Source organism: Fukomys damarensis, unplaced genomic scaffold, assembly GCF_012274545.1.
Source record: "Fukomys damarensis isolate Sample0158 unplaced genomic scaffold, DMR_v1.0_HiC HiC_scaffold_1, whole genome shotgun sequence".
In the NCBI taxonomy this organism is placed as follows: domain Eukaryota; kingdom Metazoa; phylum Chordata; class Mammalia; order Rodentia; family Bathyergidae; genus Fukomys; species Fukomys damarensis.
In genome coordinates this window covers 6,349,225-6,366,724 of record NW_022900913.1, presented here as the reverse complement: position 1 = coordinate 6,366,724, position 17,500 = coordinate 6,349,225, and the positions used below count along the sequence as shown (strand labels likewise).

General features: G+C 42.6%; 1 protein-coding gene across 1 annotated transcript in view; it reads left to right on the top strand.

Annotated features, from left to right (window-relative positions):
• The window catches only part of Sema5a (semaphorin 5A), a 357,050-nt gene that overhangs the window by 60,769 nt on the left and 278,781 nt on the right, over positions 1-17,500 (top strand). Inside the window, exon 3 of the mRNA XM_033758913.1 lies at positions 16,300-16,493. Coding sequence (XP_033614804.1) covers positions 16,373-16,493 — 121 coding nt within the window. The 5' untranslated portion in view covers positions 16,300-16,372. The remainder of the gene's footprint in view (positions 1-16,299; positions 16,494-17,500) is intronic.

Sequence of the window (17,500 nt, the reverse complement as noted above, 5' to 3'; positions counted from 1 at the left end):
CAAGCCAGCAGTGCCACCTCCACCATCCAGTCACCTTTCAAAAGCCCTGCCTATAAGCATGTGAGGGTCTGGGCACACCTAGATAAAACCATAAGGAAAGAGGACTAACAGGACTGCTTCAGAAAGTGGCAAGAGCGATGGAGTGATGGGGTCTGTGTTCGAAGCAAGGGAAGTATTTTCAGGAGGATTAATGGCAGTGCCATTTACTCTAACAATTTTTTTCTAATTTAAACATTTACTGTATCTTTTGGTCACATCACATAGATCTGTCTGTGCAAGGAGCTGCCCTCAAAGGGAAACATCTGACCTCTTAGGATGGGATATTTACACATGAAAGCAAAGCCCATCATCTGGTTTAGTCTCTCTAGCTGTTGCCAGTGTTACCATGGTCACAATCGGAGGGAAGTGCTGGGATTTTCCCAGGCTGCAAGATCAAGAGTAACACTTGGTGTCCTGTGTGTGATGCTGCAGAAAGGACACTGCCTCCCTCTACTCTGTCTCTGGAAACAGGCTGCTGCTCAGAGAGGAAGTAAACACTTGTTTCGTGCTTTCTATAAGGACTTCCCAGGTGTGTGCTGCTTGTCTCACAGAAGCCGACCTGGAGGACCAGAGCCCAGTGTGGCCAGGACATGGTAGTAGTGTCAGCCTGTGCCCCTTGGTATGGCATGGGCATTTCTGCTTTGCACAAGCAAAGAGCTTTGCATAGTAGAGAGAGCTCATAGTCCCAGTTCCAAGTCCTGTGGAAAGAGTGAAGCTTTTCCCCAGGTCACGTGCATCTAGCAAGCCAGAAGTAGGGAGCTCTGGTTGTGGTAAGGTCTGTCTGTGACTCCCAGTTTTCCTTTCATCTGCTCCTTACCCACGTTTAATGAAGATATGGGGAATTTCCCGTTCTGTTTGGAGAACATGGAGGAAAAGTTGGTCCCTGCTCTTTCAAAGTTCATATTTTCAAGTCACCCTGTCTTCCAGCCTGACCTGCTTTTTCTTCTTCCATGGGGCAACTGTACTTTCCATTGCTTTTGATTCTTTTACACCCAGTGAGGCAAGCCTACACTACCTTTCATTTAGCTCATAAGTTAATCCAGGAAACTAATTCTTCCTCACTCATTTATTTTAAAAGTAAATATGTTTACCTGCTTGAAGTTAAAAATTAATTAATGCTTACTGAAAATCCAAACAATATGGAAGAATACTTTTTAAAAAAACACCCTTGCTACTTAGGAATGAGCCTGCTTTTCTTTGCACCTATAAACATACAATAGAAGTTATTTATTTGGTTTTTAGCTCAGTAAAAACTTGAATTGTTCTTTCTGTGTGTCTCTGTACATAAATAAATGTCTACATTTTGTTTTCACTCAACATCATTATTGGATTTACACATCGGTATATAGAGTTTTACTGCATTGGCTTTACAAGCTGTATAATATTTAATAGTATGGATATGTCATAATTTATTTGATCTCCTTCCTTATAACTTTAGTCTTTTCATTTCTAGCAAGCAAATGTGTTGGCTGCCCCCATTTTCAGTTAATTCTATCCTGAGACTTATTTTCATTTCTTTGCCAGAAGTGGGCTCCTTTTATTTGCAGCGTGTTGACACAATCGCCCCACTTGGAAAACTGTTTGGGTCCACAGCCTCCTCCCGTGCTGCCCTGCCACGCTGTGTCATTGCTTGGTTGGCTGATTCATCCAACACCAGCAGCCTGTGTGCGGTGCACGGCTTGGTGGTGGGGAGTGAGGGGTCACAGGCTCGGCTCTGCACACATGCTCAGCACAGATGCTGGTCACAAGGCGGAGCGTTACCAGATGGAGAGTCCTGGGGGCTTCTTTCCAGGTTCTTGGTGTCCTGAGCAAAACATGGGACAGGACACACAGAAAAGGCCATGGACCTGTACTGAGGGTCGAAAGTAAGCTTTGCAAAAGCAGAGCAAGCCCAACGATGAAAGGCATCTTTTGTATCCAAGATTCCCTGGACTTCTCTTTTAGGCAAATAAGGCATTAGTAAAGTTACCCTGTCAAATGCTCCTGTGCTGCTTCCCAACTGCACTATCAAAAAACTCATTTGGCCTCCTGTTACATGTAAATGAAAGGAATCAGGAAGAGTGTGTTTTGATTGGTTGTACCCATAAGCAAATGAGGGATTGAAAAGAGGATATTCTGATTGGTTTTGTGGACATCACCAGATTGTAGTGTAGAATTGAAGATAGCAAGTTTCTGATTGGCTCAAAATAGCTCTTTTCTGATTGGGTCTGTGTACAGGAGCTGGTGTCACTATATTAGGAGTGTCCCTCCCACTGTGAGTGTTCCTCGGCCTGTTGCCCTGCTGTGAGAAGCAGGTCTACCTAGTTAGAGCCTGCCCTGGTCTGGGACATGGAGCATGTCTTCAGCAGGCTGGGGAGGCATTTTCTCTCTCTGGGTGACCTGTTCGGTGGCAAATACCTCTGTTGCTCATGCCACATCCAGTCATTTTCACATTAGCACTACTGTGAAGTTTCTGTTTCCTTGCTTTCTAAAATAGTTTACCAAATTCAAAAAACATAATTTAGTTTTACTTGTTTTTTTTTATTTGCAATAAATACTGACTTTTCTAAATTGTATACTGTTCTTGATGTTTCTCGTGTCATTTTTATGTTTGTAATATTTATTTATGTTGCGGGCAGATGCCCCTTCATTTTTATGGTATTATACCATGAAATTATCCATGTTCCCAGTGGACACTTTTCTAATTTCTAATTTCTGTTGTTAATAACTGTGCTGCTCTGGATGCTGTTTTACGCATTTCCTTGGTCATTGTGGTGTTTTCCCAACACTAAGGCAACACACTCTCTCAGCTGTTATGAAATACCAAGCTACATTTATTTATTTATTTATCTAGGGAAGGCTTTAATTTGCTTGGAGCCTTTTTTTTAACTGTAAGATTTTTTTACTATAAGCATTTTTGGGGGGTCTTGTTTGTATTTATTACATTGTTTTGTTGCTTCCTAATTACTAGGAAATATCCTAAATTCTTTAAAATTTACTTTTTTTTTTTTGGTGGTGGTGGTACTGGGTTGAACCTAAGGCTTGCACTGAGCTACACTCTTCGTCCTTTATGTATTCAGTTTACTTTTGAGATACAGTCTCGCTAAATTGTCCAGGCTGGGCTCAGACTTGCAATCCTCCTGCCTCAGCCTCCTGGAGTGCTATGATCACAGGTGTTAAGATGATTTGAAGCTATTGTATTTATCTCTGCATTACAGAAGCTAAAGCATAGTGGCAGCGTATGCATGCAGTACACGTACTGGTTATGATAACCCAAGATCTGACCCTGTGTGATCTGGGTGCAGCAGTCAGGGTGTCCTTGGGTCTCTGTAGACTGAGGAAGCCCATGGAAGGTTCTTAACCTTTGGACTGCACCAGGGAGGGGTGTGACACCCTGCAGCAGCGTGTGACCCTTCCCTTATTTAAAGTGAGCTTGTAAAATGAATGCAATCTGTCACTCCCTTTTTTCTGGATTTGTTCATATTTAAGAATTGTTCTGTTTCCCATTTTCATTATCCACGACCGCATGACTTTTAATATTTTGAAATACAGAAGTAAAAATGCCTGAAGATAACTTTTCAACTGCGATGACCTTTATGTAATGTTCTCTGGGCCCTTCCCGCTTTCCAGGCTGAGGAAGTGGCAGACACAGTGCCACGTGTTCCCGGCATATATTCATGTCGGCACGGCGTCATGCATGACTCATCAGGTGCTTTTGAGGCAGCTCTTTCAAGGACTGCATTGACTTGTTCTTCCAAATCTCATCTGCTAGGCTGACTGCAAACTAACTGGAGAAGCTCTGTGAAAGCCGCTACTCAGTGGACAACAGGAAGTGGGCAATGTTCTTCACCTTTATGTAGTAGCTAGCATCACGGTCTTCACACAGAGCGTGCCTGTCACTTGGACAAACGCTATGTTGATTTCTCTTCCTTTCGGGACCTTGTTAATCAGTCAGTAATATTTATACGTATCATACTGTGTGCAAGGCACTGGGAATTGGCAGAAAATAAAATAAAGTGCCTACTCTTGTTTGTATTCTGAAGAGCTGAAGAGGACATGAACAAACACGTGCTTTGATTATAATAACCTGTATTCTGCAGTTCTGCCCTCTAAGCCTCGGTGCCCTACATCTGTGAGATGGCTGAGGACAGAGGCCCCAGGGACTGCTTGGCTGTCTTCTGTCCCACGTGCTTCATTCCATTCCGATCCCGTGGAATACCCAGCCTCATTTGCCTTCTTTGAAGGTACCAAAAGTACCTTAGCCCATTTGCCAGTGGGATTCTTTCATGTATTTATTGTTGTGCATATTCAAGGTGAAAGAGTGGTACTGTATATACATATGTGTGAAAAGAACATATTGTGATCATGGCCCCTTCTTTTAGTAATCTTATATTACAGGCATAAAAATGAAAAAACAAACCCGCAAATGCATCCGCTGAGCAATTTCAGGCTATCTTACATGCATGATGTAAAAAAGAAGAAATAATAATAGCGACTGGTAGAAGTAACAGGCCAATACTTTAGCTGGCCTGGCTGGGAAGGTGTCCTGGGGATCTGACATTTGAGTGAAGCCTGGGTAATTGGAAGGCAGCACCTTGATAGGATCTGGAAAAATATCCAGGATGTAAGGATCAGCCAATGCTGGCTGCAAGGTGATGAGCTCTGTGGGTGTGGAGGCCAAGATGAAGGGCCATGTTGCACATGAGTGCAAGCTTGTATGTATATGTCAGTACATGCGTGTGATACATGTGCAGGAATGCACGTGCCCAGGTACTTCTGTGTGCACGCACGTGTGCCCCATGTGGCTGGTGCACAGTGATGATTAGGCTGGACAAAATGCAGAAATCACCAGGCTGGCCACAGAGCAGTGTTTGTTCATTAGGGTCAGGGATTTACCCTTTAGGGAGGCCTGCACAGGGAGCTGCAGGAGGATTTAAGAAGGCTAAAATTAATCACATTAGTTCTTTACAAAGATTATTCTGATTGCACTCAGAAAATAGACTCCAGAAAAGCTTCTGCCAGTCCACGGGAGAGGAGACTGGAGTTGGGATTGTGGAGTAGAGGCGAACACAGGCGAGAGTGTGACACATACTTTGAGGAAATTATAACAAGTTTTACTGATGATGTAGAGTAGACTGGGGGTCTTAGAGAAATGGAAAGGACTCTAGCTATGGCGGGAGATTCTGGCAAGAAGCAGACCTGCAGAAGGGGGTTTGTTTGGTCTTTGTCCATTTGGAGGTTGATCTTTTCTCAAGTAGGGGCAAAGATGGATGGAAGTTGATGTGTAAATTTGTGTTCAGGTGACTGATGCTATGAATTACTTGGGACTGAGATTCCCCCCTACAAGCCCGGGAAGGCGTGAAGGTGAACAAGGGTGTGTGACACTGGGGTGGCCACGGCATAGTTCTGCAAGGGCTGGTGGCGCTCTTCCAGACTCTGCAGAAGTCCCTCCTGGCCAGTGAAGTCTCTGGCCCCAGGGTGAATGAATGCTGCTGCAGAGAGTGACTTAGTGAAGTTTCCATGCCCAAGGAAATGTATTTAGGCCCAATGGGAAGGCAGCTGGTAGAAATATAAATAGAAATAGATCATCTGCTCTTTCCTCATCTGGGTGATTCATTTGTTTAGGAAGGCTTCCCATCCCAGAAATAGGGGATGTGCCTTCTGGATAGCAAACTGGCCCTGGTTTTGAGGTCTTTGCAGACTTATTTGTTAAAATTTTCAGTTCTTTCATTTAGCCGTGGGACCTCTTTGAGCCTTGTTTCTTCTGTATCTGCAGAACAGTAGAATGATCCTACATATGTTATAGGTTTATTTCATGAAAATAGAAGATCGAAGAATATGGCTTAACCTGTTTTGTAGTTTCTTAGTATTTTATTGTGTCTGAATCAGTGAAAAAGTTTTTAGATGTCTCAGTAATTTTTAATTTAGCATGGATTTCTCCTTTTTGTTTTTAGCCTTCTCACCAAAGAAATCATTACTGCCCTTGAATTCTGACTTGTTATATTTTTGAAGACTGACAGATTTGAATGAACTCGAATATACTAACTTTGCCGTGTTTGGAACATTCTATCTAAAAGGTATCATTAAATATGCACAGTGTTATTCCCAGCTGAAATCTCAAAACCCCAAATCGGGGCCTTTCCCTCCAAATAGTCTGGTTTTTCTATGCATCTTAGCAGTCTTTTGGCTGTCAAATTATCTGATGCCACTTCAAGATGTTTATGTTCTGAACCTAGCAAAATGAATATAGTAAATACAGTTTGGCTGGGAATTAGAATATCCTCCTTTTTTGTCCCTTGTTCTTCATAGTTCCATTGAATGATTTCTGCTGAAGTAACTTACTCAGACCCCTCAGGGTTCCTACTTTTGGTTCCATCTTCCATCTGCTTTCATGTTTCCAGGCTCAAGAGAACTCCTCTTTTTAGCCTGCCTGCCTATAGTAATCACTTCATCCTTTTGACCAGTAATTGGAAAATTATGACATTTACAAAGGACATTTCTCAAAACCATGGGAATTCACGTATTTGGACCAGATGTTAAGAGAATTTTAATGGCGTGATGAGACATCTGTGACAGTGAATGGCAGAGTCAGAGGAGAATAGTAAACCTGAATAGCATTTTAATGGAAGTAAGATCCTTGTAAGGAAGTAAAGAGGTGCCTGTGGATTTGCATTCTTTTTTCCATTAACTCAATTCACAAATACTGATGGTTTGTCTGTGCTGTGTGCATTACTGTCCAGAGATTGAGATTCCATGGACTTTTGTAGAATGAGTCATATACAGCTAACTTTAGGGTGAAGCAGGCTATAATATAAATGAGAGACTTGACTAGGGAAGAGAAGGGGTCTGGTTCAGGGAAGTGTCATCAGAATATAAGGACAAGATGAGGGGCGAGTTTTGGGAAGATGTAGGAGGGGAAAGATAACCGAGTCCTTGGTTGTGAGTTACATGTCTGAGCAAGTAATGTATCAGCTGTGAGAGGGAGCAGACACTAAGGAGACAGTTGGTGAAGACAGATCATGAGATTCCCTAGGAGAACAGGTGCCTCTGCCTGATTTACTTGAAAATATCTCTGTCTTGGTTACTTTTCTCATTGCTGAGATAAAATACCTGACACTCAAAGTAGAAGGAAGAAAGCTCTATGGTAACTCACAGTTTGTAGAGGTTTTAGTCCATCATTGGCTGGCTCCAAGGCAGGGTGGCATGGCAGACAGGCAGCACAGAGGAGAAACAGTTAATGCTGGGCAGAAGGCAGGAAAGCAGCAGTGCAGCAAAGTAGGGAGGTAGCAATCAGCAGTGGACCCCAGCACCCCTTTTTCTGTCCATTATATTTTATTCACGCTACACTACTTTAGGGTGGCTAGCACTCATGCCTAGGGTGGGCCGTTCCATTATCCATACTGGAATAATGCCAAACCAATCACTGGACTAATTCAGTAATCACACATTCTTGATCCCAGCATTAAACACTTACTGTACATCCAACCACTTCTGAAAAGCCCCATATGTAACTGCATGAGGCAGTTGTGATGTTGTGACATCTAGACACAAGTCACAACAAACTCTTGATTTATGACTCTACATTATGTATGGACATCTAAGAGATGGTTGGAGATTTTGCAGTGCCAGTTTTTAGAAAATATGTAAAATCATAGGTGATGCAGAGTATGTTGAGGAAAAACAGGAAGAGTCAGAAGATACTGAAGAGTACCTTCATTTAAAAGGAAGGCTGGGAAGTAAGAGTTTTGGACCTGGTAGGAACGTAAGGATATTGGTGTGTTATGGAAACTGGGGAAAGGGAGATTTGAGGATGTAGTCATAAGAAATAATCAGTGATCTAATATCATGGAGGCATTCACTTGTGTAATCTTACTGGTTTTGGCTATCAGGAAGCGACCAGTGATGTTGACCAGTGTGGTAGCATCCTCTAGTGTGTAGGCAAAAAATTCTATCTTGTTATTAACAAAAGGAAAACTAGCCCCGCTAGTGTTATCCATCTGAACTAAGCCAAATGAGGGCTGTGACTAGTAATTTCACCTGTGAGGGTCAATTTTAACTTGATTGTTTTATTTTGTCTGTATGAGTTTTCTACCTTGAAGAAAAGCCTCTGCATAAACCCTTCAGCAACAGCCCCTGCGGTTTATGGCCTGGAGGCTGTTGTTAGTCCTTCTTTCCATTTTGTTCCTTAGAAAGTGCTGTTGTTGGTTTGGCTAACATGGAAGTAGATTAAATGAACTTTCACTTACTTTTTAAAACCTGCTGACAGATAAAATTAATATTGCCTCTGTGTAAATAATAATTTTATTTAATGGACTTCATTTATTTTTATCATTCCTTCAGGCAATCTGGGGCTAAACAAGGGGAAGAAGGTAAAAGCGTAATAATAGTTCCCTTTGAAGAGATATAAAGTAAGGTCACTGGAGCTGAACTATTATTGAAATGTATAAAATAGTTTAATGTTTGCTTTTTCCCATTTTATAACATGAGGTCATTTAATATCGCCATAAAATTTCTTCCCATCTGAGTTCAGATATGATGAGTTTAGAAGCTGTGAGTAACAACGCTGACTTAGGTACCTGAAGGTGCCAACAGCCTTATTTCTCTAATTAGAGGTGACCAATGTTTTCATTAGTACGTTTTTACTTGATGATTTATTATAAACCTTTTTGTTGAAAATTTGGCAATTAAGGTACCTGGTTAATTCAGTACAAAAAAGGAACTAGCTTTTAAACAATGTACGTACCAATTGAAGATGCCGTATGTTTGGTTAAGATCCCTATTTCCCTTATAGATTCAGTATAATATGAAAACATCTATTTTACTATATTTCCCCAATAATAGAATGTTCATGTATTAGTTGTAAAAAACCTTAGAAGTCTCTATTTGCTTAAGCACCTTTGCATTAATTTAGGGTTACTCTTTCATTGATGTTTTTCATTGAATCCTATTTCCTGCTCATGCGTACAGTACCCACTGGTGGAAGGAAAGGATATAGACTTGTTCTGACCCTGAGCACATGGTGGCTTTGATTCTGTTGGGTGGTGTATTTTTCTTTGAACTCTATCTTGAACCCCATCAAAAATTACAGCCCCCTTGTCTTCTCCCGCCATACACAGAGTATGCTTCCTTTTTCAAAGACTTTATTCCTACTTCTACCTGTATTTATCAAAAGATAGATCTTTACTTGGTGGACAGCTTATAAACTGTGACTGGAAGCATCGAGAATAATGGCCTCCTCCACCTGGTGCCCTTCTTATCTTGGAGGGTGGGACCAGAGATGGCACCCTTTGATAGAGTCGGCTTGATTGATAACCCTCCTGAGATGCTGGGCTCCCCCTAGGGTTCACTCTGGGAGGCATGATGGAGTTCTTGGGGGTGATTCACCTGTGGTCATGTGTGCAGTTCTGCAAGTCTGAGCAGGAGGCCAAGTTATACAGTACAAAGAGCAGGACCTATGCTCACACTTGGTCTTGTGTGTGCTTTGATCTACTTGAGCCTTAGCCTTCTCCGCTTCAGAGTAAGGAGAGGGACTAGTGATTTTCATCTCCCCTTGTGCTTGCCACATTCTGGAGTCATCACTCTCTTCTTGTCTCCTGTGTCGTGAGGGACTAAGTCACCTCACAGAGGTGTGTGCTCAGGGCCAGGGGCTGAAGGAGTAGAAGTGCTAACTGGGACGTTGGCTCTATTATTTCTGATTCATTTGTGTGGTCCATTCAACAGGTCAGAACGTGTGAACTTGGTGCTGGAACTACATGTTCAATGCAGTCGCTTGCAGTATAAGAGGTTGAAACTCAGAAACACAAAAGGGCATGCACCTCCACAGGGTAGCCTCTGCTGAAGAAGGGTAACGTGGCAGGCACTGTGGTTTTGCATTCAGGAGCTGCCATCGTGGGCTGGAGATGAAAGGCAGACTGAACTACACATCCTGCATGATCTGGGTGGGTGAGGGGCTTGTGGCATCCACAGGTGTTCAAAGGAGTGTGCAAGCTTCTTCTGAGGACTTGGGCTAGACCCCTGGCTTAGCAGTGTGCATGGTGAGGATGAGTCAGGGTAGCTGACCAGTGAAGGGGCGCAGCATTGACTTTGGAAAGCACAGGAGAAATTCTGAACTTAAAAAAAAAAAGGCAGACCTGTTCACCTTGCAGGGCTGACAGTTGTGCAGCTGACCCTGTATTTGGCTGTGCTTGGGGTGCAGGAAACGAGGGTGGGGCAGATTGCTTGGTGGTGGAGTGATTCTTCCTGCTTCTGTGGCTTTCATCATATGCCGAACTTAGTCTCTGGTTGAGCAATTCATCTGATTGCTTAGGCAGGGTCAAGAGACAGGAGGATTGAAAGCAACACATTGAACATCTCCTTCCACGAATGCTGGCCCTTTGTGTTTCCTATGTAAAAGGAAACTAATTTAGGAGGCTTCCGGTGCAGTCCTTGCCTTGTGCACTTGGTGCATCCCTGCAGTACCTGGGACTCTTCTGCTTGTGGGAGCAAGGGACATGGCTTCTCATGTCTTCTCTACAGCACCTCACTGGTTGGCTCACTGGCCAGGCTTCTTTGTCCTCTCACCCTGAGGTCCTGAGTTCTGGCAGACCAAGTAGGGCCTGCGTCTCTGTACATTGAAAGGCTCCAGCTATATCCAACTTTACAGTGCAGCTCACAAGCAACCCATCCTCGCTTTGAAAAGAAGTTCATAATGCTCAGGTTGGATCTGTTTTCCTAATAACTAGTTAGACACTGCTCTCTCAGAAAAGCTCCTTGTAAAAGTTTTAATTCTTTTGATTTCTCTTGCATCTGGCAGCATTTTTATTTTCTAAAAGGAACAGTTATTTTCTGTCCCCAGAGCCTATTCAGTTGCAGTGTGGGTGTGAATGGGAAATGTTATTTATTGCACAAACACTTATATACAAAGTTGTACTTATTTAGATTCAGCTTATAGAGTGATCCTCCCACAGCAGGAAACTGAAAAGAAGCCTTCAGGGGATTTGAAGTAGATGCTGCAGAAGTCCTTAGATACTGCTGTCCAAATTGCTCCTCTGTAACAAATCTTCACACCAGCAAAATCTTTTATATTAATTTGTCTAATATAGATTTAACTTTCCAGAGGTGGTAGGATGATATTACAAAAAGTTTTAGTGAAATTGATCCTTTTGAAACCTCCTTCATACATTTGTCAGGTTTTCATTTTTACTGAAATTTTGCTGAAATGACTCAATACATGTTCAGTGGGGTGCTTTATATAAGCATATTTTGAGTAATCTTTCAAAGTGATGATAGTTTAATTTCATGTAAATCAGAAGTTCTCAATAAGAGATAGTTTTGTAATGCCTGGGGACATTTTTGGTTGCCAAAACAGAAATAGAAACAAAAAACAGAGCAGTGCAACTGGCATCCTCTTAGTAGAGGCCAGAGATACCACATAGATAGGTCTTGTACCCCCAGTGATTGTGCTGAAATGGCGGCAGTTCTGAGACTGAGCACAAAAGCCCTGGTGTAAGTTCTGCCCCTGCCCCACCAAGATGTGAGAGCTGTGGTTCAGTGGACGCTGGACCTGTGGAGTTGAGGGATGAGGACCAGGCTGTCCAAAGCCACGGACTGCCTTGCAGAGAAGAATGCTTGGAAAAGCTCATGCCTCTCCATGACCTCTGTCAATGCCCTTACCTGCCACCTGGCCATTATGGCAGTTCATAACTCCTTTATGTTTAAGAAAAAAGGTGACAAGTTTTAGCTGGAAAAATGTAAACTTCCAGAAATTACCTGTCTCATTAAATGTGCTCCCCTAAGTTTAACACAGCAGACCTGTAATTTCATTGGCTCACCACAGGCCCTGTGGTCCATTTTAGCTGCTCTTTCATTTCTCATGGCATTGCCGTCTTCTCTAATTGTCCCTTTCTGAAACCCAAGGAAAGAACACTTCAGGCACTTTGGTGTTGTGTTTTTCTTTCTTACATTCTTGAGGCTAGGTTGTTAGAGCTGGGATCGGAGGGGTTGGCTCATTGTAAAGGAAGGAAAGCTCTGCTTGCAAGTAGGTGTGTGTAACTTGCTTCCGAATTGTAGTTTGCATCTTTAGTGTCCCCAAGGCCCATGTTTGGAAGGCGTAGCCCCAGGTCTGGCACTCTGGGAACCTTTAGGAGTTGGAGTCGGTGGACGTTAGATCACTGGGGGTTTGCCCTTGGAGGGTTGTCTCTCTTTGCTTCCAGGCCACTGGGAGGAGAACAGGCCCCCTCTTCCACACTCTCCCACTGCGATTCACTGTACCTGCACATTCCCAAAGCAATAAGGCCAAGTGACTGTAGTCGGAGTCCTTCAAACTATGAGCCACAATAAATATCGCCTCTTCTCCTGTTGATTTTCTCATGTGTTTTGTCACAGTAAGAGAAAGCCAATTAACATCAATGTTAACAGAATGGTTTTCTGTGTTGGCTTGGATTTGGGACACTGACCAGCTGTGTACGAAAGAAGAATTTGCTCTTAGCTGCTGAATCCTAGAGGATGGTATAGGTCCGTATGTCCCAGTGTGCCACACTGCTTGGTGAGGGGCCTTGTGTTGTTGATGCTGCTTTAAACGCGGGCATCCTCTTGCTGCAGAGCTGGTGTGCACTGAGTGTTTATTCTTACTTTCATCTTCCTCCTGGTTTATCTTTATCATTGTTGGTTGGTTTTGATGTGGGGCTGGGAATATCTACCCAGACCCTTTCCCGAGTGGGCTGGTGTGGTGGCCCAGACCTCCTTGGTTTTGACAGAAATATATTTCTCTAAAACGGAGCTCTTTAAAGACACCACTTGATGAAATTCTGTGGTTGAAGTTTCAGGTCTGGAGGATAAGGAAGAGTGGTCTACATTGTGTCTTTGCCTCTGGATCTGAGTTATAGAGTGGCCTCCAGTTTTGAAGGCTATGACTTCTTTCCCAAGGGTGAAAATCATACTTTTAATTAATCCAGGAAATCCAGTAATTCAGGAAAATCTGCACTTGTCCATCCCTTGTCTAGTCCAGTGTCCTGTGCCTAGGGACCATCAGGCTGACTGTTGGACAGATGAGGCTCTGGATCCCAGTTCTCCTGTCTGTTCCACTGCTGCCACCGTCCTTAGCACCTCTTATCCCTGCAGAGAGCAGACTCCTGCCTTACCTTGGTTTGCAGGATTTTTATTTGCTTTTCTGCATTGTAGAATCTGTTCCATTCCTAAAGCCTTCAAATCCTACTTGCTCTGGCAGTCTTAGCTCTGGTGAATCCTGCACTACACTTCTTTATGCCCATAATTCATCCGTGAATAGAGAGAGGTGTGATGCAGTTGGCATTCAATAAATATCCAGCAAATGAGAGACTAAACCTACCTGAATCATCCTATCTAGTTAGTTTTTTGATACTGGATCAACTCCTATGAAATTCATCATTTTTTCTTACATTTATTTATTAATTTTTATTATTTGTATTGAACCCAGAGCTTTGTGCTAATACGCACACGTGCTGTGTCTGAGCCACATCCCAGCCCCTCTACTCTAAAATTTCCATCACCATTTCCTTACCTTTTAGAAAACTGCAGTCCAGTGTCTGTTAAAGGCCTTGCCCCTTAATATCATTACATTGATAATGACATTTAGAAATTACTTTTGGGGGAGTTATTCAAACTACCAATCTATTTTCTCTGTCCTAAAATCTTCCTCACTCTTTTCTTTGAATGTTATCTGATTTCATTGCATTTTTTGTTCACTGAGCATTGAGGGATGCAGTTCTCGGCACCTCTTCTTTGTCTGGGCTCCTTGCCTTGTGAGTTCCGTTTTCTGTTCCTGCTGTAGCGCTTCTTTCCCTGCTGACCACAGGGACCAGCTGAAGCCAGAGAGCTCAGCGTTTGCTGCGTTCTGTTATTAAGATGCCGGCAGCCTGTGCTCTTTACTAAATGTGTTCTCTCTGCACTCAGGAAGTGCAAAACCTAGCTTGACACAAAGGGGCTGTAGTTCCTGAAGCGCCTCTCTGTGCTGTTTCCTCCTCTTTCTATGGCTATTTCTTTTGATTACTACTTTTAAACAAACAACTTGCTTTATCTTTATTTCTCTGATGCTTCCCCTTAGTAAATATCAACCGAGTTTATGATTCCAGCCATTCCACACTTTATATGCTATCTGTGAATCGTTTTCTTTCTGAGCACCCAACCTGGAGTTTCAGCAGTTTACTGCATTTCCCTAAATATTCATTCAGCATCTGAAACCCGACATGCACAAGCCTCAGTGATAATGTTCTCATCTAAACCAAACCCCGCTTTCGGTGATCACGCAGAGTTACTCTGCAGAGTTACTTCCATTATCGATTTGGAGTCCATCTGTGCCTGTTAGCTCCGTGTTTCAGAAATTTAGCAGATTAGAACAACAATAGTTATATTTTATGTTCTATGGATCCAGAATTTGGGCCGCGCTCACTTGTGTGACTCTTTGGCTGTGGATATCGGCTTTCGCCCCACATTTGGTGCTGTGGCAGGGATAACTCCGTAACTGGTCTCAGTAAGAACAGTCAACCAGGGCAGCTCAGTGTACCTCTGTGGCAGAGCAGTTGCAAGGTAGTTGGACTTCTGTCCCGAGGTCACAATAACCCCACAGTAGAAATCACCAGTCTCATTGGGCCTGATCTTAGAAAAAATTCTGTTGTATTGACTATTGAGCAAAGCCACCTTAGACCCAACCTAGAGCCATGGGAAGGAACTTTGACCTGAACTGTGACCATTTGTCATACCTGCCTTTACCTCTTCAGTTTATTTTCTCTTTGTCTTCTCATTTGTGATACCTAGAGTCATAGCTTTATTTATTTCTTTTTGGAACAGTTGTAGTTGTTTCAAAATAACTTGTCCATCTCTGTACTCTGCAATTTCCTATGTACCCTACTGTGAGAATGATCTTATGAATATTCCCTCTGAAATTAATGTATTCTGATTATTGATCTTGTTTGTCAACTCGGTTGGCTTGTGAGGCCCTTGGTCAATAAGGAAAGCACACTTTTGCATGTGTCTGGGCGAGTTCTGGAGTTGTGATCTGGAGGGCACATCTGGTCCCTGACTCTTTTTCTCTCAGGTGCTTTTCCTTTACACTCTGCTTTCTGGCAACCATGATTTGAGCAGCAGTAGCTACCTTGGAGCCATCTAACCATGGACTAAACCCTCTGGGACTTGAGCCACAGTAAACTTCTCCTTTAAGTTGTGGTGTCAGGTATTTTGCCCCAGCAAAGATAACCAGTACATGTGTTATGGTAGCTTCTTTCCTGGAAGAAAAGAACTCACGCTTTAGTATAATTTGCCTTCCTGATGGTAACTCAGTCTTTTAGCTCCTCGTCTGTTTCCCTTTGTGGTCAGCAGCATCTAGATGAGTATAATGCAACATCCCCAGACATGGTGCATGCTCCGATGTGCCTTTCGTCCTCTTTCTTTGGCATGGAATGACCTTGCAGAAATCCCCACCTGTGGAAATCCTCTTTATCCTTCAGTATTGAGCTTGAGCACAGATTCCTCCCCCTCCCTGGGTCTCTCCTTGTTCTTTCTGAAGGACAGCACTACTGCTACTTCACCTGAATTCCCAAATCACTCCTCCTCCTTTTTTGTAGGTTTCTAAGGACTTGGGAGCCTGGTTGTTTTTACAAGCTCATCTTCCTTTTAAGCTTGTTAGTGTTTTAAATTGTTCATAGTCAGTAATGCTTTCCAGCCTCTGACATTGTACTTTCCTGTCACCCAATTGCTACTGAATCTAGAGTCTGTTTGATTCTCTTGGTCTAGAGCCAGAACGTTCACAGGCTGATCATCTGTTACTTCAAAAGGACACATGTACCAAACATGGATGGTTTATGAGTTAGGCCGCATAATGCTAATCAAGGTTCTGCTGAGACAATGGCAGTGGTTTTACCGTATAGGACATTTTAAATGTGAAAGAGGATGGGCAGGGATTCCTACGGTTTTCTTATTCAGCTCTCTGCGTTTGCACAGGAAATGATAACACGCTTCCAGGGGAACCTACTTAGTGACTTCTTTACCTTCCGTGCCTTACTTAGAAGTGATTGGTGTGACTTAGTATAATTTAAAGTTGGGTTATCTTCTAAAATTAGAGAGATCTATAATCCCTCTCCCCCTCCCTCCCTCCTTCTCTTTCTCTCTCTCTGAAGCCTCACTAGAAAACAAGTAGACTGTCCATGTTCTTTAAGGTCTCTCAACTCTACTAATGATAACATTGAGCTTTGTTCTAAGCTCTTCCAAAACACCATCCTTCAGAAGATCTGAGCTCATACTCAGCAGATTGTTCTCTTTTGCATGTTTTAGGCACTTTTCCCACATGAGGGGAAGACCAGCTTCATAGAAGACAAGTGCCTGGAGTAGGAGTCGCCTTGCCACCATGAAGGGAGCCTGCGTCCTTGTGTGGCTGTTCTCGAGCCTGGGGCTGTGCAGACTGGCCCAGCTGGAGTCACATGATGCCCAGTGCCAGAGAGCTGAGCACCCAGTCATTTCCTACAAAGGTGAGGAGCCTGTGTGCTCTGATTGCAAAGCTACCATCTACATGCAGATCCTACTTTTATTGGCGGAGAACAGTAGAGTGTGTGTTGCTCTACTGTTCTCCAACTCTTGATTTGATGTTTTTAAAAATAAAAGCAGAAATTTTAAAAACGTCCTCACAAAGTGGTCCTACCCTCATGAAGATTCCGAGAAGGGACCATCGTGTGTAGAAAATCCCATTATTTGAGGACATCTTCAGTGAACTAATGTTGCTGGTCTCCTAGGCATTTGAGCCAGAGAATTAAAACCATGACTCAAAATAACAGCAAAACTGAGTTAAACCAGAAGAATTCTTCGCTCTGGCTTTTTCCAGCAAAACCTTCATCTTATCACAAAACTCACTCCTTTTTCCCTAACTAATGCTGTTTGGCAGCAGAATTAGTTTGATGTCTCAGGTATCTGCACAAAACCGTATGATTAACTAACTTTCATTATACACCTTCATTCTTTTTTTGTTCATTTAACAAAAAATTTGTCGAGTCTTTATACCTAGGCTACTTGAAGCCGATGAAAAAAGAAATGATTTGCCCTGACCTGATTGAGTTAGCCTAAATCAGACCTTAGATTTTATTAATTTGCTCAACAAGTAGCTTTATAATTTGTTATTTTAAAAGCTTTATCTCATAAATTTTAAACTTCGAACAAGAAGAAGAATGGGCTAAAGAAGAGCCATTCTCATTCTTCTCAATTTATGCATTTAAATCCCACCCAGGCTCCATTTCATACCCATTGAATTATTTTGCAGGAAATTTTTTAAAAAATCATGTAATTTTATCTACCACAGTTAGATAACTCTCAAAGAAAAAGACTTTACAATACCATTATTAGAAGAAAAAAAATCCAAAAACAAAAATCCACAAAAAATGGTGATTTAATGACATCTTGAGTTATCTGGTGAGGGTGGTGAGGCCCTGGGTGATCTCAGGATGCCCTGAACTTTTGATCAAGAGTGGGATCAAATCAGAATAAA